This window comes from Chelonoidis abingdonii, chromosome 18 (assembly GCF_003597395.2).
Source record: "Chelonoidis abingdonii isolate Lonesome George chromosome 18, CheloAbing_2.0, whole genome shotgun sequence".
In the NCBI taxonomy this organism is placed as follows: Eukaryota; Metazoa; Chordata; order Testudines; family Testudinidae; genus Chelonoidis; species Chelonoidis abingdonii.
In genome coordinates, this window is record NC_133786.1 from 5,854,935 (window position 1) to 5,880,328 (window position 25,394).

Sequence of the window (25,394 nt, forward strand, 5' to 3'; positions counted from 1 at the left end):
TTGAGGCAGAAGCTGTCTCTGATCAGGTCTCTGCACAGTGACTAGCACAACAGGCCTCTGAAATCAACTGGGTCCCAAGCACTACCCACACTACAAATAACAACTCTATGGAAAGCCACAGCCAAATGTCAGGGGCTTTGCAGAGAAGCTGACGCGCTAGGCCTTGTGAAGTGAACACACCCCACGTTTCTGCTCTATGTGCTATTTTATTTGCTGGAGACCAGCCCACAGTGGTGCAGGCAACTGACCACAATGGGCAGAAGGAGGTGTGAAGTGCTACATGGTCCCCCTGGCTAAGAGATCAGCGGCTGAAGTGGGTCAGGCTAAAGATTTCCGGCACGCATCATAGAAAAAACAGGTCACAGAAATCAGAGAGAGTTGAGAGCTAACTCATTACATTGGACCAGTGCAGGTTTGTTCTCTGCACTATATTCTCCAGTGCTTTGTGGGTCCAGTTTTAAAAGCCTCAGGGGACGGAGATTCTACTGCTTCCCTTTGGGAGACCATTTCACAGTCTAACGGGTCTCACTCTTTGACCCGACTCGCCCTACTGTCATGGAAGAGTTGTGTCTAAATCTCTTAGGCTGCTTGGAAAATCTCAACCCTGAAGCTGGCGTTTGGGCACCGAGCTTTGAAAATGCCCCCCGAGTAGGTCAGGGGAATCGTCTTTCAGAAGCGCAGTCTCAGCTGACCTAGCCGTGTCCCTGTGAGTGTAGAAACAGGTTAGAAACTGAATTTTCATGAACTCTTGCGCTGTTACATTCTTCCCCCAAAGATAAGAAAATTGCATCAACCTCCTCGAGCAACCATGGCAACTTGTTAAATTAGGTCAAGATGTGGGGGCAGATAAGGTGGCTTTGAAATTCTGCTCGCTAGCTGAGTTATGAACACATCAAATAGAAGCTGGGCTTCCGCCAAAATGCACCTTCTCTACAAACTGTGCGCCTCCTAGGGCTGATACCATCGGCGTGCTCCTTCTCTAGTGATAAAGCGCAGCGACACCTCCCAGTTCCATCAGCAAAGCAGGCTCTTGAGAACAAAAGCCAAATGATATTGTCAATGTCTGACATACAAAACAGGGATTGCAGCCAAAAATACCACACGCTTGCCCAATGTGTTTGCTCAGGGGAGCTCAAAGCGCTCAGCAAACCTCAACGGAGCCTTGATGCACAGGTAAAGATTGTTGAGCTCATTTTACAGAATGGTGACCAGAGGCCTGGAGACTGAGAGCTGTTCAAGCCACTGTGTGAGTCAGTGGCCAAGTAAGGAATAGAACGCAGGAGGTCTTGACTGCCAGTCCCCTGCTCTAGCCACTAGCGCCCACTTCCTTACCAGAAATGGGAACAGAATCCTGGCATCTTGGCTCCCAGGTCTCCTGCTCCAGTCACCAGAAACCACTTCCCTCCCAGCGCTAAGAATAGAACTCAGGAGTCCTGACTCCCACTCCACCACCCCACTTGCCCTGTTTTGCCTTTTCTGCTATTTATTATTATTTTTAAATAGAGAAGCCCTGTCTCTTCCCACTGTGAGCTCTGGGCATTATCTCCTGGAGGGGAGGAGCTTGTGAAATACCAGGACTTTGCTGGGCTCACCACTGTCTCTGTTAATTTAAAAGCTACAGCATGCAGTACAACCAGAGGCTGCAAAGGCCCATTATAGAGATGGCCGGAACCAAAACCTCAGCTCCAAACACCCCCGGACTTTGGAAATAGATTAATCCAGATTAGAATTTTGGAGGCTTAATTCTCTTCTGCTTTGAGCTTGTGTTGTCACTTGCTCCTGGGCAAAGTGGTTGTATCCTTCAACCAGGTCCACACAGCTGCATTTTATACCCATGCTGTGTTCCCTTTATCCGGGTGTAAATGAGAGGAAATGCAAGGCCCTGGAGAATTGGAGATCTTTATAATCACACCTCTGAATTGACACATCCACAAACTTCATCTGCTGCAGCATTTGTCCTACAATAATGAGGCAGGTCCAGACCCTTACTAAACTGAGCTCTAAAGACAGCAACTCCACTAGACTGAGCAAAGGCCAATGTCCTAAAAGCCTTGATTTTCAAAGTGACTGGTGCTTTTGAGTGCCTCAATTTCCAGGGACCAAACTTAAGATGCTTTTAAAGAGCCTGGATTTCAGATGACAGGTGCTCAGCACTTCCCCAAAATCAAGCCCCCTTTAAGGTCTGGGCACTGAAAAATGGAGGCATCCCAAATCACCAGTCACTTTGGAAAAAAACTTGGGTCTGGTGTTTAGGGATTTTTTTTCCCCTCTGATTCAAAATGGCATTTGAAACATGGCTAGGGAGATTACCATAAGAGTATGCATGTTTCTTACACTAATGTGTAGCAGGCAGCATTTGAGTTGTAGTCAAGAGTGCCTTGGTATGGGAATAAGTAAAGATCACACTTCTTGGAGGCATGAGTCCAAAGAGATGCTCTGGACTGGCGGTGCTGCTGGGTGGAATAAAGGATCTAACTCGTTACGGGAATTGGTGCTCTGGTTTTCTGTCTAGTGTCCATCACACGTAATAGTGAAGTGAAATGCCTGGATTTAGTTTGGGGCAGATCAGTTTCATCAATGCACGGTGCACCCAGAGCTCTTTGGGAGATACTTGGCCTTCCGTTAGGCACACGCTTTGTGTTATATACATCCTACCTATTGACAGCTGATTATGAATAGAGCTGAATGAATAACTGACTGTTTTGGTTCAGTGTGTGAACCAAAAAAATCTGAAAAATAATTCACATTGGGTTAAACTAAATGCTTTTTTTTTTTAAATCTAAAATGAATGGATGAGCTTTTACCTTTTTATTTCTGTTATTTAAAATAAATCTACCTAAATATCTACTTCAAATGTCAAAACAAAAAAGGCAAAACATCTCATTTAGAAAATAAAACAAACTTCTGTATGCAGTGTTGTTGTACCATGTCAGTCACAGGATCATAGAATCATAGAATATCAGGGTTGGAAGGGAACTCAGGAGGTCATCTAGTCCAACCCCCTGCTCAAAGCAGGACCAATCCCCTGTTAGAGACAAGGTGGGTGAGGGAACATTTTTTATAGGACCAACTTCTCTCTCATCAACAGAAGCTGGTCCAATTAAAGATACTACCTCACCCACCTTGTCTCTCTTAAACAAAATTTGTTGACTTTAAAAAAAAAATATATATCTATTTGGCCCAACATATTCACTGAATTTCAGCCAAATTCACCAATAGTTTTGGTCGAACAGAAACTGTATTTTTTATTTTGGAGAATAATCTATTTGTCTGAAAAACTTTGACCAGCTCTAAATTATGAGCTTCAGAGCTGGAGAGAAACAGCACAAGCACTTGTAACTAGGGAGCAGGTACAGTCTCAAGACCTAGCTCAAGGCAAAACTCCTACTGACATCAGGACTCTGATGAGCAGAACAAGGACTGAGTAGAGACTTCCTTGATGCTGGGGAGGGGAAAGACTGCTCCCTTTGTATGGTCGACTGACTAGGAGATTCAGTCACGTTTCTTCAAAGAGTCTGACCACACTAGGCCTAGAGTGACATTGTATGAGTGGGCTTTGGAAAGGAACTCACTTGTGAGACACTTCCCTGACACATACTGGCCCCAGCAACCCTGCCAAGTGTCTCCCATTGAAGAATGCAATGGCACCGAATATGAGGAGGCAGGGCATAAGGCAATGGGAGGAAACTGAGCAAAGGAAAACGTGGGCCTGCTTATCAGGATAAAATGTTTGCCGCTACTCGCAAAGTTACTGTACATGAAAATCAGCACTTGGGTGCCCTGTATTGCATATCCATGACCCCCTACTGGGGGAGACAGTATGGTCCCATACTCAGAGAACATGGAACTGGGAAACAGGAGATTTTGATTCCGTACCCAGCTCTGCCCCTAATTCAGCAACATACTTTTGTGCCTCAATTTCCTCCATTAAATGGGGATTGGCATTAGTGCACAGGGCCATCAGGATTCCAAAGCATTTTGAGATTCCCGTGGTGAAAAGCTCTATTAGATGTGGAAAGAATTCATTGGCTTGGGGGGAAAATAAAGCCAGGGGTGTTTATGGGATAGTTTGTGGAAACAAAAGAAATGTATATTATGGAATGGAGTCATGATGAATGTACTGTCCTATGTCGCACGGCCCCTCCCACAGCTGTGTGTTTCACCAGTCACGTCCTATAGGGCAGTATCTAACACAGGAATGCAATACGATTCAATTGCATAGGTCACTTAAAAGCCTCCCATTCAGTCGGCTGGGCTGATCTCTCTCTAAAATTAAAGCTACAGCAGCAAACCACTTCCTTTTTACACATAGCTCCAAAAATTATCTTCCCACCTCCCCCTCATTTCCCCGTCCCCCAGAAAAAATAAAATTATCAGCCCTAAGAGGAACTGTGTGAGTGGGAGGAGATTTCTGGGAGGGTCTCACCTCAGGATCGGCTCTGAGCCTATTGATCTTTATCTGCACATACTATTTCTGCCTTAAGACTCCTCCAGCGCACAGCTGCCACCAGTAGGTGCACGAGGGGGTCACTATTCATCAGTGGAAGGGGAACTGACAAAAGATACTGTGCTGCACTTCTTTGGCTCTTTAATCTAGGTTTCAAATACATTCTGAAGTCCAATCAACTTCCCCTTTTCCCCGCTATTTCCACTCCTCAAACTGAAAAATCAGTACAAAGTCCAATAACAAAATTTGCTTGCCTAGAGTCCGAAACAAATAAGGACAAAATGTTCCAATATTGCAGGGGAAAGACCCAGCCCTCAACACACTTGCAAAGCTCTCCATGGAGTGTGTGCATGCCCAGAGTCCCATTCTGCCAGCCTTTGTCACAGTAAGGACAGACAGATGCTAGAATCGCTCTTGGAGTACTGTGCAACATAGGGTCAGAAAGAAGCACCTCATGGATGTATACAGTCTAATTCTTCATTGCCACACACCTGTTCAAAGCAAATGGCAAGTGCTAATATTCGGTATGTAGGCCAGCATAAAGGGTAAAACCATGAAAAATCAGACTCTTTACACCTCCATCACTCTCCATTCCCAAGACTACAAAAGCCTTTCACAACCTATGCTCAGACTGTGCAGCGCTTCTCAAAATGCAGCCACCTCTGGGGTGGAGGGCTGCAGAAAAGTGGATGGTGCACTGCATAACAGTACAGTGAGGAGAAAAATTGTCCTAGATAATGATGAAAACACCTACCTTGGAAAGTAAGGGGCCTGGCTCTCCAACGCCTTGCACCTGGTGTATTCACAGCTGTGCAGAGTAAGGGTAAATCACTTTTGGACTCAGCAAGGTGGCAATTTTGCACCTGCTTTCAAGAGGTCACTGCTAGGAATCTGCTCCCACAGCAATGCCCTAAAGCTATTTCCATCCAATAAATAGTTGGAGACTGAAGTGAAACAGCTGGTGAGATGAGCCCGTGTCACGACATTGAGACCCAGATTCTGGGCACCTCCAAAGTTCTGGGGTATTTGGACCAGCCTCCTTCAGAGATAGGGAACTGAGGTGAAACACAGACCCTGACGCAGGTTCTCAAAGGGCAGGGTTGAGCTCATCTGTAGCTGGTGCCTCTCAGTCCCGCTGCTAAAGGAAGATGTGTCCACATCCCAAATGCCATCGCTAGGACTGGTGTGCTGGAGGCCACTCTAAGGGACCCATTCATCTCTCCCCCTATAAACCCCGCTCCACTCAGTCAGGGCTAAGACCCACAAATGAGTGGGGATGGTTTGCTCATGGCAACTGTCCTGCGCATCAAGGCCTCCAGTCTCCAAGTCAACCAATTTCACCCCTTTCACCAGCCCCAGATTTGCTTCTGACTGGAACCCAAGAGCTGTCTCGCAAAGGCTCTGCTCTGGGACAGGTGACCCTACCTGTGTAGCCAGCGAGGGCAGCAGCAGGAATGACTGGCTTGTCCTTGTTCATGTCGGCCCGGTCTCGAACATAGTCCTTGAAGGTGCCTTTGGGCTTGTGGTTGGGCAGCGCCGCGGGGTAGTCCTCAGAATCAAAGCTGTCATAGGAGGGGACGCGCTGAAGGCTCTGGAAGGACGACTGGCTGTTCCAGGACTGCGTCAGGCGGTCACAGCTGTCGTAGCTCTCTATGCTCTCAAAGGAGTCCTGGCCCCCTAGTTTACCTGGCAAGCAGAAGAGAGAATGAGAATTGCCCAGCCTGCAAAGAGGCAATTTAAATGAGATGCACAAATCAAGGTCAGGAGAAGGACAACGCCCCAGGTGTACACTCCATCTGCCAGCCAGGCAGACAGCAGAAGGAACCACAGCCCTGCTAACTACCTTCAGCTCCACGCCAGACAAGACACTGCTGTTCCAGTGCACCCTTCACCTCAGAGAAAACATTAATCAAGCACTGACATCCATGAGCCTCGTGTATATTCACTGTCCCCATGTTACATAGCAGGGCAATCTGAGGCACACAGACATGAAAGGAGTCACTACAGGTCACAAAGAGCCAGTCACTTGTAGAGTGCCAGGAAAAGAACCCAGGAATCCAGACTCCAAGCCTCCACCCCAGATGCAGAGAAATACCCTGAACTGTGTTCGTGGCCACCTAAATTTGACCCACCTTCTGAAAGGGGATTGCTCTGGGGCTTGGTCGAACAGAAACTGTTATTTTTTTTTGGAGAATAATTTATTTGTCTGAAAAACCACTGAAACGGGCAGGCAGGATCACATGTTCCAAAGACAGGTGTGGAAGCTACAGCCCCAGTGCAAAGGAAAATCCTAGATTCACACTTACAGGATCTGGGTTTGAATCTTCTGACCTGAGCCCATCTCTACTGATCATTTGTACAGCACCATAGGCCTGAGTGACACTTTACAAAGCCCTGGAGAGCTTACATACAAACAGGTACGTTCATAGCATGAATTAGGCAGTGGCACATTCCAAGTGGTATAAGCAGAGGTATGATTCATGCCCCATGCAGAACGCTAGCACAAGGTCCTGCTAAGCTTCATTCTCAGTTTCTTTGCTACAAGACTCTATTGCCACGTTTTATTGCAGGAAATCATAACAGAAGCTCATAGCACCCCAATGCCCCCAAGCAGCAGTAAACTGGGGGGGGAGATGTGGGTTGAGTATTCAAGCAACTATTTTTTCTCCTCCACTAAGGTGCTCACATCTGGGCTACATTTATGCTACTGATTGTTTTCTATACAGAGAGCAATATATTAGGGGCTAGATCCTCAGCCAGAGTAAAGCAGGGAGCTCTGCTGAATTCAATGGAGCTATGTTGATTTACACGAGCTAAGGATTGGGTTCTCTGTATTTAAAAAACAAAGTGCAGGGGGCTAAAAAGGGATGCCAAAATAGCCTTCAACTGCACTCTCTGGGTTCCCTTACTCTGCCTGTTGCTCAACCTCTTTACTGACAAGCTAAGAGCGTAACAGGATCATTCAAGTTCATTAATTTCCCAAACTAGGCTAAAAACAGCTGCTGGGATTGTGTAAGAGCTCCTGAAGAAATTTCCACTGGCTGAGCTGCCTGTGGCTCAGACTCAGATAGTAAATCTCACAGGGGAAAGGAGAGCGGAATGGAGCTGGCACGCTAGCCCAAATATTTCTTGTGTTCTAGTTTAAACAGCTCTTGCAGCAAGAAAAGCTTAACTAATGTGGGTGTGAAAGCCTACTGACATTTTCTTCAATGGCTAATGGGCTGAGTTTTAGGACATTAGCTCCCATTCATCCTAATGGCATGTTGACTCTGAAGCCTAATGACAATAAGCTAATTGTCAATATTAACTATTTAACTTCTGTCTTGAAGGATTTTAAATTTGAGGTTCCAGCTCAGGTCCACCTCTAATTTACATTATTTTACTACAGGTGAACCAGGTAATGATGCCTGTAATTAAGACTGGCCAACACTTTCTATTTATAATTTCTTGTTTTCAGTTGCTTAGAACTTGCCAAATTTCATGCATTTGGACTGAAAATGTCCATACTTCAAGCTGATATATTTTAGGAGGAGAAAATGTCAGCAAAAATGATTTGGCATTTTCTCAGAACAGGGTTAGAGAAAAAGTGCTTTGCCCATGTTAAAAAATTCATCCTACCATTTTGTTGAGAGGGATTTTCACAAAGATGACAAAAAGCTTGACCTCCCTGCCAAATTTCAAATTCCAAACGCAATGCTTTGTAGCAGGAACTCGAAATTTGGCAGGGATGTCAGGCCTTTTGTTATCTATGTGAAAATCCACCCCCATTAGGTCAAGTTATGAGCCTTTGAAAAAAATCCTAGTTTGCACATGCTCAACAGAGACCTGTAGTTTGGCAGCTAAATTCTCCAAAGATTCTATCTCCCCTGAGCATGCGAAGATGGTGAAAAAATCTGTGATCATGTAATTAAAGACTGTATCATAATGCATATGCACAAAGGGGCCAAGTTCAGGTTGCACGGGCAGCCTTAATTCTGGCATTCCTTAGCTTTTAGGGGCTTGAATTTGCAACCTTAACACTCTTCTAATGTTGTTTTAGTATGAAGCTTATAACAATAAACTTGGGAGCCAGGTACCCATTTATACTAAGTCTCCTTTTACACCACTCTGGCAGTATTTGAGACCTTATCCCTAATATATTTACACCAACATGAGGGTGCATTTACATTATCAGAGCAGGATTTAGTGTCAACCAGAATCTGGACCGCTGTATTTCTTCAATCACAAATGAAATATTAATGGGTTCACTGATAGAGGCCTCTCTCTCTGATCCTCTTGCCCTAGCACAAGGTTGAGAGGCTGTTATGTCAGAAGAATGCCCTTTCTTTGAGGCTTGTGGGGCCGGTAGGCCAGTATAAGATTGAGTCATGATAGTGAAAGTCTTTCAATAAGAATTAGCAAGATGCCTGCTTTTAAAGTTCAAGAGAAGAGAAGGAACCAAATTAGAAGCTGATCTGCAAAAACAGTCCTTGCAAAAGGGCTTGCCTAAAATTGCAACACAGCTGCCCCTTGGCTGGCCACATTTGCCTAATTTGCCTGTGTTATATAAATGTTTAATCAGCAGAAGTCATTTTAAAAAAAAAAAAAAAAAAAACCCTCCCCAACAACCTTTCCCCAGCTTGGAAATTAAAAAAAAGAAAAGAAGAAGAGAATGAAAATAGCCCTGTTAGTGTAACATACATGAGATTCCAGTGAGTGGGGGCCATGATGCTGGGATTGGCAAAGCAGCTTGATTTTTCACAAACATCCAACCCATGGCATTTTTCAGTTCTTGTTCCACATTAAAAAATTAAACAGATGTAACATTGAGCATCAAGATCGACTCATATTGACACTGGCATTCTGATAAGCATTGGGAGATACCTGGGTTCTGCTCAGTGTGCAATCTCTGGCAGGTCACGTTGCTGCTGTGTGCCTCAGTTTCTCCATCTGTAAAATCGGGATAATGATCCCCTCCTTTGCAAATGGCTTTGTGCTTTATGGATGACACCCACTCCTTGCATAGGACTTATGAGCCAGATCCTCAACTGGTGTGAATCAGTGTAGCTGCTTTGACTTCAGTGAAGCCAAGTCCACTCAGACCAGTGCAGGATCTGGTTCTGTGTGTTTGGAGTTAAGTAATGTTACCCTAAAAAGGTATTTGGTCTTGTTGTTCAGGGTACAGGAGTTCCAGGTTCTATTTCTGGCTCTGCTATTGACCTCATGTAGAACTGAGACAAGCCAGTATCCTTCTCTCGGACTCAGTTAACCCACCTCTAAAATGGCGATAACACTCACCTCACACTGGAGCAGTGAAGTTCAATTCATTGGGCCAGATTCTCAGCTAGTGTAAACTGCAATAGTGCCATTGAAATCAAAGGGGAGGCAGCGCTACCTAGCGGATAGAGGACTGGACTGGAACTCCAGAAGACCTAGGTTCCATTCCTGGGCCTGCCGCTGGCCTGCTGGGTGACTTAGGGCAAGTCACCTCACCGCTCTGTGCCTCAGTTTCCCCAGCTGTAAAATGATATGGGCCTCCTTTGTAAAGCACTTTGAGATCTACTATTCATTATTATTATTTCACACCTGCTGAGGCTTTGGGACATTATATGTAAGTGCTTCCAGACCCTTGGCTAACATACACTGTGGAACATGTTATGGGGCACTGATGGCTTCTTTGCCTATGACTCCTGAAAAGGAACATCCAGGGTAGAGGGGACCCTCATGCGTGTACAGGGGAAGTGAAAGAAACACCCAAGGTGCAGGGAGGCAGTGGAAAACCAAGCAGAGACTTTGGAGACTCCAGGCCCTTACCTCGACTGGTGCGCCCCATGCACATGTTATCTGGCGTTACAACTTCCTGCTTGATCGTGAAGTAGTCTGTCTGCAGGGAGTCCGTCTGGACAGGGTCACGCAGGATGACTGATGGGTAGTCATTCTCGTACTTGAGGGAGAAGAGCTCCTCTGAGCTGATCGGGTGGAGGGTCTGGTAGGACTCTGTGATAAAGCTGGGCTCAGAGAACTCTGACGGAGGCACGCACTGTGCATGCTCAATGCCATAACCTGCAGGTGGAACAATTGGGTGTGTTAATGTTAGCTATTGACCAAAAAGACAATGACTCAAAGCTAAACAGACCACTGTTGTTTCTACCTCTCGTCTCCTTCAGAAATGCTAAGAACCACAACTCTACCCAAAATCAGTGGGAGGGGCAGATGATCTGAAAGTCATGTCCTAAGGGTTTCAGATTCATCGCCCAAAATCCAGGCAACAAAAAGAGGAAACCACTTCTGAAAATGCAGGCTTAAGTCTTTAGAATGATGAAGTGATGTCTGTCTGAGACGCAGACTGTCTGACGCAACAGCTCGAAAGTGTGCACTTCTCCTGGTCATCCTCAGTGACTGTTAACTCTGAAGCCTAATGATGACCCCAACATTCACTGTCTTTCTGATTATCAAAGGACACAAGACAGAAGAGGGATAATCATACTATGAAAGCTGCACATTCTGCCATGACTGGAGCAGTAATTTGTCAGCATACAAATCAGGTGGGGCTCAGAAAACTGAGAAAAGAGATAAGCCTAGAGCAACTATCACTTTTCTAACCACTTCCAGCTATTTTAAATAGGCTAGTGGCCAGCTCACTGTAAGCCAGATGCAATCATGTTGGACTATTTGAGGAAAAGAGGAGCAGCTTTGAGGAAAAGGGCCTCAGACTTACTAATGAAGTAGTCCGATGTATAGCGGGATTCTGGGTATGCAGGGTTCACTCCGTTAGCTGAGTATGGCTTTATCTCATCTAAAAGAAGAAAGGGAAGTTAAAGAAATAAGCTCATAGGAATCTCACCTTTGCTGAAACTCTTACATATGGAGGTCAGAATTTCCAAAAGCATACAGGTTCCATTTAACCTGGGATTTTCAAAGATCAGAAGCAAATTAGGTGACCAAATCCCTTTGAACTGAGTGCCTAACTCTCTTAGATTCTTTGGAAAAACCTAGCCGTAGGCACCAAAGAGTAGCCTGATTTTTGAGAGGGCTGAAGGGGGTTCTGATCTCAGCTGGAAGCTCTAGGCACTATTGAAATGTTATTAATTACTTGGTGAAAGCCCATGCAGTTGTACAGGTGATATGGATCAAGTGTAAAAGAGCTGAAGACTGAACCTGGTGATATTCAGAACAAAAAGAGCTTTCAACCAGGCTTCATGCTGGCTTAACATTCTAAGCTTCAGAGTAACAATCCTGTCATTTTGCTATATAGTTTATTATTATATTTTAATTGTTTTGTTTCCATTCATTTTAGCTCCTTTTCATTCTCTGGCCTTTTCTTCTTTTAAATGAAAAACAGGGACTCATTGTTCCAGAAAATTTTTCCTCATTTTCCAAACAGCTTTAGTTGTGTGTGTATGCCCAAAACACGCCTGTGTCTTGGGCATACACCCCTCTGCTGCTCCTGCCCTGCTCATGTGCAAAGGAAAAAGTGCAAGGCACAGAAGACGCTGTTCCTACATTCATTAGACCTTGCTGCAAAGCCACCAACTTACTCCTACTGAATACTCTTTGGTATATGTAAGGTAAGCACCTCAGAGTTACAAACACCAGAGTCACGAACTGACCGTCAACCACACACCTCATTTGGAAACAGAAGTACGCAATCGGGCAGCAGCAGAGAGAAAACAAAAGACCAAAAAAAAAAGAGCAAATATAGTACAGTACTGTGTTAAAGGTAAACTCCTAAAACAATTAAAGGAAAGCGGAATTTTTTTTCTGCACAGTAAAGTTTCAAAGCTGTATTAAATCAATGTCCAGTTGCAAACTTTTGCAAGAACAACCATAATGGTTTGTTCAGAGTTACAAACAGTTCAGAGTTAGGAACAACCTTCCTTCCCAACGGATTCGGAACTCGGAGGTTCTACTCTATGTACAGTGCCTAGCACAATGGGGCCTGATCTTGGAAATTAATTAATAAATAACAACTGTACACTCAATACACATCTCATTTCACCTCTTTCCATCCATCACATCAGTGCTTTCCCATGTGGGAGCTGATTTTGTCTTCCCAGTTTGGAAGCAGCACAGTGTCTCTTTGGCTTTTGTTGTTCCCACTTTGCTCATTGCAGGAGCAGCTGCAGAGCGCCCAGCGCTTGGACAGACACGGGGTAATGGGACATTACAAAGTGCAACAAAACTAAAAGCACGAATTGCTCTGCCTGTGTTTATTTCTGCTGAGGCTGGAGAAAAACTAACCAAAGATAATGCACGTTCACTCGAAGAAGGCTAATTTTGGCCTCCTCTCCTGGGATTGCAGGGTGGAAAATAGTCTCAAACAAAGGAAGGTTTTGTGGAGAGAGACCTAATCCTGAGTGCGCTTTTCCCCTCCCCATGGAATCTGCCGAGCAGTAGGGTGGGTGACCACAGGGAAAGGGTGGGACTGGGTTAAAAAGGGCAACTTTCAGCTAGGTTTACAGTCATGCAGAGGGCACTGATGGCTGCTGGTAAATGGGAGTTATTTTAGGAAGAAATCTGGAAAAATATGACTGCAAACACCCAAATACATGAAGGAAAAACCGCTCAGCTGCTGCCATTTTTATACCTTGCGCAGCCTGTGGTAGGTGAGTCACTCTCTCTGAAAGAGCTAACAGGAGAGGCATGTTAATAAGAGGGACTGGGAGGTTGCCCTGTGGCCTCATGTGACCTAATGTTTCTGGGTGGTTTAGTGAAGGTGAAGCTACATGCTTTGGGTCTCACAGACATGGCCCTGATCCTGCTCCCACTGACAAGAATGGCCAGGAACAAAAAGCTGATGATTAAGACACTAGATTAAGGTTCAAGAAACGTTCGCTGAATTCCCAGCTCGGTCAATGGACAATAGGTAATTTGCTCCATCGCTCCGTGCCTCAGTTTCCCATCTGTAAAACACGGATAGAAAAATCTGTCTTATCCCTTTACATTTTAAAACCTAGCAGAGATTTTGTGTTTGTACAGCACCTAGCACAATGAAGCCCTGATCTGGGGCACAGCTTCTGGGTGGCATTATAATGTGAATAATAAGGATCCTTCCCATTGACTATATTAGGAGCAGGAGCAAGCCCTGTCTTCCCAGTTTGGAAGTCACAAGGTTTCTGCCCTTTTTATTATTCAGAAGTACTTTTCAGCCAAGGATCACAGAGTGATTTACAAACATTGCCCTGGGCCTCTGAGAGGCATGCAGATAACCGTGTTTTACAGACAAGGACTGAGGCACGCAGGCTCTACGTGATTTGCACAAGGTGACACAGCATGTGTGGAGAACAGATGGAAATAGAACACCCTGAGTCCCAGTCCCTCGCCCGGAGGATAAGATGGACAGAACTGCATCTTTATTCTTGTCCTCAAACTCTTGCAGGAGAAACAGCCAGTGCTGAATCCAGGGCCTAGCCTGTAAAAAGGCTTTTAGTTTTCTTCTAAGGGCATCTATCTACCTAGGTAATTACATGACCTTCAGTACCGCAGAGTCAGAGCACCTACACAAATAATAGATTTAATGTCACAAACTTCCCTCCCCCCCTGCCCCTATGAGGTAGGAAAGCATTATCCCTATTTTACAGCTGGGGAAACTGAGGCATAGAATGCCATATCCTCAAAGGGATTTAGGCACCTAGCTCCCACTGAAATCAATTCCCAGCTGTGGTATAGACTCCGTTGGGCATATCACTTCAGCCCAGATGCTCAAAGGGAAATTAATGGGAGTTAGACCTTTTAGGATCTCAGCCCAAGTGACTTGCCCCAGGGAGTTGGTAGAAGAGCTGAGAATTGAAACTGCATCTCCTGAGTACCGAGTGCCTTAACCACAAGACCATCCCGCTACTGTGGGTGACTTTACCAAACGCTCAACAAAAACTAACGGAAAAAGAAAAGAACTGAAAAGATTCTGGAGCCAAACAAGGAGCAGAAAAACGCAGGCTGCTGCAGCAACCACGCACACCCATGTTTACCTTTGCAAACCACTGGTGACAGTAAAATTAGCAATCAGTAATTAACCTCCGTTTGACAATGCATTTCTTGGACGGCACAGAATCCCCCTCCTCTCCAAGCCACCGAAGTCGGATTACTGGCAAAGGCAGGCAGTGGATGCAATGGATATGGATACGTAATGCAATGGAAGTGTGGGCTATGGAACAGCCCTAGGAAGAACTAGATGCTATATCACAGGGTTGAGAGTGGGCTACAGTGTGTTTTAATTTGCTCAGCGCTCCTGTGTTTTCTGGGCCCTTCGCCGTGTGTTAGCAGTTCCTTGGTAGCGCAGTAGGGAGAATGCAGCAAGGTGGTCTCAAGATCTCCACTGATTCAAACTGGGGCAGCTGATCCTTTAAATTCTCAGTGAAGGAGCAGTATCTTCACGGGGTCTTAAAACCCACCATCTTCCCACTTGCTCCAGACCTTTAGTCCCCATTCAGCAAAGCAATTCAGCACATGGCAGATCCAACGCCCATTCCATTGACTTCAGTGAGCCATAAATCTTGGGGAAATTAATGAGATTACAGCTGATGCTTAAAGTTAAGCATGCGCTTTAGTACTTTGCTGAATTGGATGTGCCTGCTGCCACTATTCATGTCTCAATTACACAGCCCAGGTTCCTCATCAGTCATTTAGGTAGCTCTATCCCTCCAAGATAGCGGATCAGACACTTTGCATTTCTATAGCACTCTCCCCTCTGGAGATAGTTTATGAAAATCAAGATCCACAAAAGGTGGTATGCATGGATAGACAGAGATCACTTCACCCATCCCCTCTGAAATGCAGTCACCTCTGGTGTGGAACACAACCGTTGTTTAACCACACCCAAGGAACAAAGAAAAATAGTTTCTAATTGCGACTGGAAAGTTTGGGTGTGATTCAAAAGTGTTGGCCTAGCTTCTCTCATTGAAGTCAATGATTAAAATTCCCAATGGAACCAGTTAGGCCAAGGGTGAATGCCTTGAGAAAAAAAAACCTCTTTCATTTCTAGGAATGCAGAATGTCCCTGCCTTGCTCTGGAATTCAGCCAAGAAGCTGGCGTTAACACCCTTCCTCTTTCAAAGAGTGCCAGGAGCTCTTCACTGACCACAACTGGCCAGGACCCTCTGCTTTATGTTTTATCGGAAAGACGACATCTCCCGCAGCACCCAGTGCAGACTTGGGTATGTCTCCATTTGAGCAGGGCAGTGTGATTCCCAGTGTGCACACATGTACCCAGGCTAGAACCTAAAAACAGCCATGCATCCACAGCGGCACGGGCCACGGTGCAGGCTACCCATCCAAGTATGTACCAGGGGTCCAGTAAGATTGTACTCAGGGCGACTAACGTGAACCCTGCCCATGCTGCCATGGACACGCTGCTATTTTTAGGCACTCAGTCAAGCTGAGCCAGTCTGGGTATGTGCATACGAGCTGGGAATCACCCCTCCCCACTCAAAGGTAGACAGACCCTCAAAGGAAAGGGCATCAGTTGCACAGGGTTGCCAAGTTTCTAATGGTACAAAACTGAACACCCCTGCCCCACCCCTTCTCAAGGCCCTACCCCTTCTGAGGCCCCACTCCTGCTCGCTCCATCCCCTCTCCCTCCATCGCTTGCTCCCCCAGACTCTCACTCACTTTAACCGGGCTGGGGTGGGGAGTTGGGATGTGGGTAGGGGGGGTGAGGGCTCTGCTCTGGGGGTGCAGGCTCTGGGGTGGGCTGGGGTAGGGAGTTGGAGGGCTGAGGGGATATGTGCTCTGGGCTAGGAGTGTGGGCTCTGGGTGGGACAGAAATGAGGGGTTCAGGGTGCAGGAGAGGGCTCCAGGCTGGGGCAGAGTACTGGGGTGCAGGGGTTTGAGGACTCTGGCTGGGGGGGTGGGCTCTGGAGTGGGGCCAGGGATGAGGGGTTTGGAGTGAAGGAGGGGGATCCGGGTTGGGAGTTGGGGTCCGGGGGTGGGTGAGCTCTGGGGTAGGGATGGAGATGAGGGGTTTGGGGTGCAGGAGGGGGCTCAGGGCTGGGGCATTGGGGGGGTGCAAGCTCTGGGATCAAGTTTGGATGTGGGAGGGGATGCCGGGCTAGAGAAGGGGGTTGGGCTGCAGGACGGGGTCCAGAGTGCGGGGTCCCAGCAGTGCTTACCGCGGCTCCCAGGAAGTGCCTGCAGGTTCCGCGTGCTGCCCTCACAGCGGCAGACACTGTCCCCGCAGCTCCCACTGGTCACAGTTCCCAGCCAGTAGTAGCTGTGGAGTCGGCACTCAAGGCAGGGACAGAGCACTGAGCCTCTCTGGTTGCCCATGTACCTAGGGGCTGCAAGGACCTGGTGGCCACTTCTGGGAGCCATGCAGAGGTAGGGAAGGCAAGGAGGCCACCATAGCCCTGGGCCCCCGCCGATCAGACTTGGCAACCCTAGCTGCATAGAACCACAACACCACTTCCGGCGACACCTGTATGTTCCTAAGAGGTCTCCCATCCAAATACGGCCTCATCAGATTCTGTTTAGCCAAAAAGTCTGGAGGCATCACTGTGCCAGTGGTTGATAAATTACTGAATCCAACTGCATTCAGACCCAAAGCTGTGCTCTTGAAGGGCCTGAGACTCAGTTTGCCTCTTTAATACATGCATCCAAGGCCCCTTGGTGTAGCCCATGTGGTGACCCACTCAGTTACCTTTCTGCAGAATCTCCAGATGTTCCCAGAGAATATCTCCCACGAAGTCAGGTGCTAGCTCGAGGAAGCAGTCCTTGCCCAGAGCGCAGAGAGCAGCCCCATTCATGCAGAACTTCTGGAAATCCACATCCTTCAGACTGAACTCATTCACAGCCCACATCACCCAGTCCCGTACATGAGTCTCCGTCCACTGCTGAGGGTCTGCACCAAGGGGTCACGGGAGAGAGCCATTAACAGGACTTCTCAGCAAGTTAATAGTCAGGGATCTACAGTGGTCACTTTACCCACCCTCTGAAATGCAGCTGCTTCTAGTGTGGAACACAGCAGCTGTTCAATCACCATGTGTTACAGACACACCACATCAGTGGGGACCAAAAAATCAGCAAGCCCTACAACTATACAAACCGGGGCAGTGCCCTACAGATCCCACCTTTGGGTTGACGTAAGTGTAACGTACAATGGTGGGGATTATCATTAGTTTAGCTTCCTCCTGTAGGGCCGAGTGTTACTTTTGTCTGCCACTGCAGATCCTTTCTTGGCTCCTAACCCTGGTTTGAGACAAAGTTTATAACAGCCCATGTTCTCCCTATGGGAATCAGTCTTCCAGTACCTTTTTTTTTTTTTTTTTCATTCAAACCACAAGCACCTTGCAAAGGACACCTGACACTTCTGCCCATAGTAAAAATTAAAGGAGCTGAAAATCTCCCATGACACAATAGTCAGAGGTAAAGGGTCCCTGTGCTGCCTGGAGAGGGAACATAATTAAAGGCGTACTGTTCACTGCGGCAATGAGATCAAAGATTGTCTCAGCTTCTGAATGGGGTGGACAGAGATCACATAGGTCAATCTGTCAAGCAACGGAGGAAGATATCACCTGTGTACTCCTCCAGCCAGAGAAGCCAAAGTCAAGGTGATGGTAAGAGAGATGGAATGGAAAAGAGCAAGAAGGTTGAAGAAGAGGATATTTCAGACGAAGGAATGCCTTGTGTTTTATTATGGTTTTGCCCGCTGCACAGGGCTCTGCCCATTGGGTACTACTGTGCCATACCTTTGGGGATTCCCAGACGCTGCTGCTCTTTCGTGAAGCCGCTGAAGGTGGCCTTCAGCGCCTGGGACATCATTTCTTTACTGCTCGGGGTTAGCAAAGGCACATCTGCGCATTCCATATCTGAAAGAAGCAGAGGAAGAGACAAATAAACAACTCACCAAATCTCATGCCCCACTAAGGCAGAGGATCATGGCATTTGGAGCCACAGGAATTATACATCCAGAACTGAATCAGAAAAATAAGTGAGCCTAACAACGTGCATTTAAACCTCCTCCCAGCTGCCTTACAACTTCACCCACAAACTCCCCAGCAGGATAGCATATGACAACTTATACATCAATGCAGCACAGGTTGGAAGTGGTAGTTTTAACCTGGGGTCATGCCACTATTTCAAGGATGCTTTTGGGTAAGGGACACTGCTGGGTTAAAAATAATGGGCCTGATTCTCTTTTTGGTTATCCTGGTGTAAATCAGGAGTATCTCCTTCACTGATGTCAATGGAGTTATACCAATGCAAAAGCACGGAATGATACTGACTTCCTTTGCAAAGTGCTGTGAGATCCACTGGCGAAAAGCGCTAGGCAAGAGCTAGGTTTATTATTATTGAGATGGGGAAAGTCAAACAGTGTTTTTTATACAGAAAACCACAAATCTATTATCTACACTATAATTATACCTTAAAATTGTTTACTACACATGATTTTTAAAAGGCCTCTAGGGTCTGCTCCAAAGCCCATTGAAATCCCAATGCCAAGTCTCCCATTGACTTCACTCAGCTCTGGGAAGTTCCTTTAGGGCCCGATCCTAAAAGATGCTGAGTGCCAGCACATCCCATTGAAGTCAGTAGAAACTGTAGGTTTCCCACATGAATAGTCCTATTGATTACAACCAGATTATTCAGATCCTTAAAAGAGACACGTGCGTCCGTGCTTTGCTGGACTGAGGTCTTTACAAGCGGCAAAGAATCCTGTGGCATCTTATAGACTAACAGACGTTTTGGAGCATGAGCTTTCGTGGGTGAATCTCAGGCCCTTCAAGAGCACGGCTTTGGGTCTACATGTATCTGACGAAGTGGGTATTCACCCACGAAAGCTCATGCTCCAAAACATCTGTTAGTTTATAAGATGCCACAGGATTCTTTGCTGCTTTTACAGATCCAGACTAACACAGCTACCCCTCTGATACTTGGGGTCTTTACACAGTACTGTAATGTTCTGATGTGGTGTAGCTGAGACAGAATTCCATTGGCGCAGACGCAAAGGGGAATCTCTAGGCTGACAGACACAGACACGCTCACTCCGGCTCTCTAATTTACAGGGTTTATGCAGTATAACATCATTCCACAAGGCCTAAGGGCTGGCCATGATTGAGCCATCACAGAATGAGCTGCTGGCTACCATACAACCAAAGCGTTTCACAGACATCAATCAGTTCAGCCTCACAAGGCCCCTGTGGAACCCAGTAGCATGAAAAAGGGAAAAATAGAGCTGGCTGAACACTTCAAAGTGCCCCCAAAAGGTTTTGATTAGGTGAAAACTGAATGGTGTGAGCAAGGAAAGGGGGGAGGGGAAGTATTACTTCCCCTGAGTTGGTTTGCCCCATGCCCAGTGCTGGATTCCCAGCCATAGAGCCTAGGGAAAAAGAGGGAGAGAAAGAGATGGAAGCACAGGGAATCTTAGAAAAAGTCCCTTTGTAAGAAGATGCAGTGTGATGAAAACCCAGCAGAAAAGCCATTCAAGGAAGGAGGTGAACAAAGAGCTGGAAAATCCCAGATTAACACAGTGTTACATAATGCACGATCCATACAGTGAAGCAATTGCTGAGTCAGTCACTGAGCAATGCATGGCCACCCCCACCAGAGCAAATGATGTCGGCCCAGAAATTTGGACCTTGGAGTAAATCCTGGTGAGAAGCATTTATATGGCAAGAACCACTTCGGTTTTCAGGGCAGCTGCAATAAAAAATAGATACACCTCTACCCCGCTTTAACACTGTCCTTGGGAGCCAAAAAATCTTACCATCTTATAGGTGAAACTGCATCATATCAAACTTGCTTTGATCCACCGAGTGCGCAGCCCCGCCCCCTGGAGCACTGCTTTACTGCGTTATATCCGAATTTGTGTTATATCAGATCACATTATATCGGGGTAGATGTGTATATATATTTGTTCAAAAATCCCTATCCTCCCAATTAGAGATCTGACCCTTGAAGTGCTCATTTTTCAAACACACTTTTGAAATATAATGTTACTGCAGAAGAAAGTCATCATAAAAAAATTGTCACCAAGCCTTTAACCTTGCTGTAGCACTGTAGGTCTCAAAGCACTTTATGGAGGCAGGTAGATTTTACAAATGGGGAAACTGACGTACAGAGTGGTAACATGACTTGCTTAAAGTCGGTGGCAGATCCTGGAGTTCATCGGAGGTAGGTGGAGGTGGAGGAGTGGGGACACGGTGCACTCAGGGGAGGAGGTGGAGATGGGGTGGGGTAGGAAGTTTGGCTGCCGGTGGGTGCAGTGCACCCACTAATTTTTCCCCATGGATGCTCCAGCCCCAAAGCATCCAAGGATTTGGCGCCTATGGCTATCACCGCTCACTGGAGGTGGATTAATTAAGTCGACGGGAGAGCTCTCTCCCATCAGGTTAGAGTGGCTACACTAGAGACCTTACAACAGTGCAGCTGCAGCTGTGCCTGTCCTGTAGCCATAGGCCTTATTGCCCTTTCAAAACGTGTGTGAATTTAGGCCCCAAGTCAGCAATGCACTTGGCTTTCAGCATGTGCTGAAGTCCCCCTGACTTCCATGGGAGCTAAGCATGCGATAAGTGCTGTGTCGAACCAGGGTCTCAAGGCTAGTGAACGGTCTAGACCACGGGTTCTCAAACTGGGGGGAGACCCTTCAGGGGGTCACGAGGTTACTACATGGAGGGGTCACGAGCTGTGAGCCTCCACTCCAAACCTTGCTTTGCCTCCAGCATTTATAATGGTGTTAAATATATAAAAAAGTGGTTTTAATGTATAAGGGGGGGTCACACTCAGAGGCTAAGAGTGACCAGATATCTCAGTTTTATAGGGACAGTCCCGATCTTTGGGTCTTTTTCTTATATAGGCTTCTATTACCCCCACACCACCCCCGTCCTGATTTTTCACACTTGCTGTCTGGTCACGCTAGGCTTGCTGTGTGAAATGGTCACCAGGACAATAGGCTGAGAATCCCTGGTCTAGACGGCTCTGCAGACCTGAAGTCCCCAATTCATCCACCGAGCAGATGCAGCCCAGCATCAGCCAAGCAAGCTTCCTGCTCCATTCCTGACCTGAAGAGAACCTTTCGAGGGCAGATAGAGGAACTCAGCCGTTGTGGTTAATTCAGCCTTTGGTCCCTCTGCAGAGACTGCCCAATGAGAGCCAGTTGAGGTGGTGGGTGTTTTTGGAATACAGACACTAAGAACTTGTCTGAATGCTAGAAACTCATTTCACACAGGCCAGTCATCGGGCAGTAACAACCTCCAGTCCTCAAAGAGTTGGGCTGGATTTCAACTGGTAACCTACATACTGAAAGGTTCTGAATATTCCATGACTATCCCAGACTGCCAACCACGCATCTTTGACTGAGACTTTAATACTAAAAATAAAAGCATATCCACAGAAATCTATTAAGGGGCTACATTATCATGAAATTGCGCCCGCTATATTTGTATGCTCAAATTCCCATTTCTGCATGCACAAATCAATCAACTTCACAAGTGCCTTGCTATAGTATTTGCACATGCAGGAGGATTTGCACATGGAGATGGGCATAGGCATTTTTTTTTTTTTTTTTTTTTTTTACAGGCACTATTTAAAGGGCTGATACTTCAATGGGATCCTCTAGTGCAGATGCTCTGTGCTTACAGGGAAGCCCTCTGAATTCCACAGAGGTCCATATTAGCACATCCTATTGCAGGTTGAGGGCTGAAGAGCCACCTTTGATCCCACAGCCCTGCATAGAGACCGGATCTGCCCACAACCCACATATTCAGCTGTGCTGTTCAGAGCGAGGATGCAAAATCCACATCCCTTTCCTGGATTCAGACACACAGCTTGGTCTAAATGCATTCCCGTTACAAACCAAACCGTTTCACTGTGTCCACCCTTGCACCTTCTGCCTTTTGTCACCACGTGCATGATGGGCAGCTGGCTCTAATAGAAGAGTCAGAGATGCTAAATCAGATCTCTTGCTTTTTAATGTCCTTCCCTATGAATCACTCCAACCAGTCACCCTGCCACACATCTGTTGCGAATGACAGAATTCCATACTTAGGTAGCTTTTAAACTCCTACAAATTACACCTCCCCCCCCCCCCCCCACACACACACTCCATTCAAAATTCATGGCCTGATTCTCCACTCACTCATGCCACAGTGTAAATCAAGGAGTTACTTTGTTGAGATAGGAGAATCAGGACCTTAGAAAACAGAGTCAAATGCTGCATTCAGTTATTTACTGGGTTTATTAGAGAAGGTTTCAAGGAATGAGCAGGAACCCTAGATATCTCTACTATCCATCTTCTGCTTGGAGATCGGGCTGAGTGAAAACGGGATCAATGCACCTTTCCCTTCTTTATCATGTTACTTTTTAAGGCTTCGCTGTCTGTACTCTGCAGTTACAGGGACCACACAGGCGTACATTGTCCCCTGCATTTAGCAGGCTGGTTACACTGCAGCTCATTGCGCTCTCTCTTTGTATGGGAGGATGATTCAGGATTAACCTGAGAAAACTTCTCTAGCCTTGTTTCCCACTGAGTCAACCACGAAAACATGTGCAAGGCAGAACTCTTTAGGCAATGTACCGGGAGAAGGAGGGGACATTTAGATGTGCAAAATTGTGAAACTGTTTGTAAATATTGTCACCATTTTATTACAGGCCAATTAGCATCTTCAAAGTTGTTTATATGTAGGGTCCCCAGACCCCTAATTCCCTATGAACATTTTGCACAAAGGAAGCTTGGTAAATTTGAGACCTGGCTAGTAGCCATTTGAGGAAAAAGTGGGCCCATTTTCAAGCTAAAGCAAGAAAATCAGACATTTGCAATGTTTCTTGGCAATTTTTTTGTATGAAACTAGAACATTGAAACAAGTACAAAACCTTAAATTTCCAAATTTGTTGTTTCAAATATGTGGCGCTGGTTTCTTTGCTGGAGAGTATACTTTAGACTCACAGTATGTTCTGACATGTTCTATTGTATTTTTTCCTATTGGATCTGTAGCTATGAGCGAAACAAATTCTCTTTAGAACTTCAGACATTAGGGCCTTGATCCTCCAAAAACACACACAGGCCTCACAGCAGTAATTGCACTAAATGCCATGGGAATGGTGCCAGGTGAAGATACACACATGCATAAGCCTTGGCAGGACTGAGACATCCATTTGCGGGCTAGTCCCAGACATCTGATTTGGAGGCTTTTTTGGAGAAGAAACCCCTCTCTATCTCAGCTCTGCCTCCCTTGGTTCTGAGATACTTAAATTAGACTGATCAATTTATTTTTTGTCCCTTTAAACCAGTCTATATGTCCCCAAAGTGCAGAGCGGGCTTGATTTTCCTCTCACCGGCATGGATGTAACCACACTGAACACAGAGCAGTTACTCCTGATTTACACCAGGGTGTGTAAGAGAAAAATCAGGCTCTAGTGTTCTGTCTCCCATCAATCTCAGTGCAGTGTCATGGGTGCTGTGGGTTTGGAGCAGGTACCCAAAGGTCAGACCAAAGAAGAATGCTTATAGCAAAGACGGATGAGACTAAAGTGTGCTGGTTCAATTTTCATTGCCACCTTAAACTTGGTTTCCAAGACCCAACCTGAGCCAAATATTATGTGCTCCTCTATGTACTTCCTCTGTCCTCAACACATACATACACACAGTCACAACAAGGGCTTGGAAAGGATTTTTCTAGGGACAGCGGATGTTAAACCAGGTCAAACTCGTTTGTTTCTCCCAAGCTTCTCTTGGCATTTTCAGCATCATTTAAAAGCACCAGAAACCAGACTAGAGTAGTGGTCTGCGTCCTGGTCAGGAGATTAGGCGTTCTAATCCCAGCACTGAGTCACCACATGGCTTCATACCAGTTACTAAGATCTTGTCTGAGATGGGATAATGTGTGGTGTTCTGCACGGGTGCTACGAATAATGGGCAACGCCTCATTCCGCTCCGCTGCGATGCCTATGAGAAACTAGCTCATTTATACAGCCAGCTTGACAAGGAAGTCAGGAATCTGGGCACACTGGAACAATGTGTTTGGTATGTCTGTACAGCACCTAGCACAGTGGGATCCTGATCATGTATGGGGCCCTCTGGGCATTACTGGGTAACCCACACACCTCTTGGGTGTGGTGTTCTGTCCCATCTAGAGGCACTGAGACCACTCAGAGATAAAATGAGTCTACTCTACAGCCTTAGCTAACAGCCAGGTGGCTTTTAGCTCATGCGGTAGAGCAGGGGTAGGCAACCTATGGCACACGTGCCGAAGGCGGCACACAAGCTGATTTTCAGCAGCACTCATACTGCCCAGGTCCTGGCCACTGGTCCGGGGGACTCTGCATTTTAAATGAAGCTTCTTAAACATTTTAAAAACCTTATTTAACTTTACATACAATAATAGTTTAGTCATATATTATACGACTTCAGAAAGAGACCTTACTAAAAAACGTTAAAATGTATTACTGGCACGTGAAACCTTAAATTACAGTGAATAAATGAAGACTCGGCACACCACTTCTGAAAGGTTGCCGACCCCTGCGGTAGAGGCTCATGCACTAAGCTCCAGAGGCCCCAGGTTCAATCCTGTCCGCCAACAACCAGGGTCTGTCAGCGTTACAACTAATCTAAAAATATTTAACGAAAGCGGAAGCTGTCAGGCAGACAGGGCCGAGGGGATTTTACCACCATGCCCACTCTACAGCTTCTACTGTAGCTACCAATGCTGGAGTTGTACTGCTGGCGAAATACGCAACATACGCTTCAATACGCTCCTGCTGAAATCAATGACAAAACTCTCCTTGACGTCTAAGGTATAGGATCAGCATCATGACAGACAAGGTTGCATGGCCTGATTTCAAACGGCCAATGAGAGTTGTTGCTCTGAAAATCAGGCTATTTTCTTCTGTAGCTTAGCTGCTCCATGTATGAAAAAGGTATAGGTAATGTTTAAGCACCTCACGTGGGTGGTTATGAGGATTGATTCACAAAGCCAAGGTTTTCCTGAGTAACAAGGGATTTGCGGGGGTGGGCGGGCAGCTTCAGGCTATTTAAATG

At 46.2% G+C, this 25,394-nt stretch overlaps 1 protein-coding gene across 5 annotated transcripts in view; it reads right to left on the reverse strand.

Moving 5' to 3' along the window:
• Window positions 1-25,394, reverse strand: part of ETS1 (ETS proto-oncogene 1, transcription factor) — a 111,204-nt gene that overhangs the window by 16,566 nt on the left and 69,244 nt on the right. For 4 of the 5 annotated variants that reach the window (XR_012657234.1, XM_032772009.2, XM_032772011.2 and 1 more), the window contains 5 exons: window positions 18,109-18,228; window positions 17,061-17,261; window positions 11,145-11,222; window positions 10,241-10,489; window positions 5,873-6,133 (listed from right to left, as the gene is read on the reverse strand). Coding sequence is in view for 4 of the 5 variants with exons in the window: in XM_032772009.2 (XP_032627900.1) it covers window positions 5,873-6,133; window positions 10,241-10,489; window positions 11,145-11,222; window positions 17,061-17,261; window positions 18,109-18,228 (909 nt within the window). In the remaining variant the exon portion in view is untranslated. The remainder of the gene's footprint in view (window positions 1-5,872; window positions 6,134-10,240; window positions 10,490-11,144; window positions 11,223-17,060; window positions 17,262-18,108; window positions 18,229-25,394) is intronic. The other variant, XM_032772010.2, reaches the window with a different exon arrangement.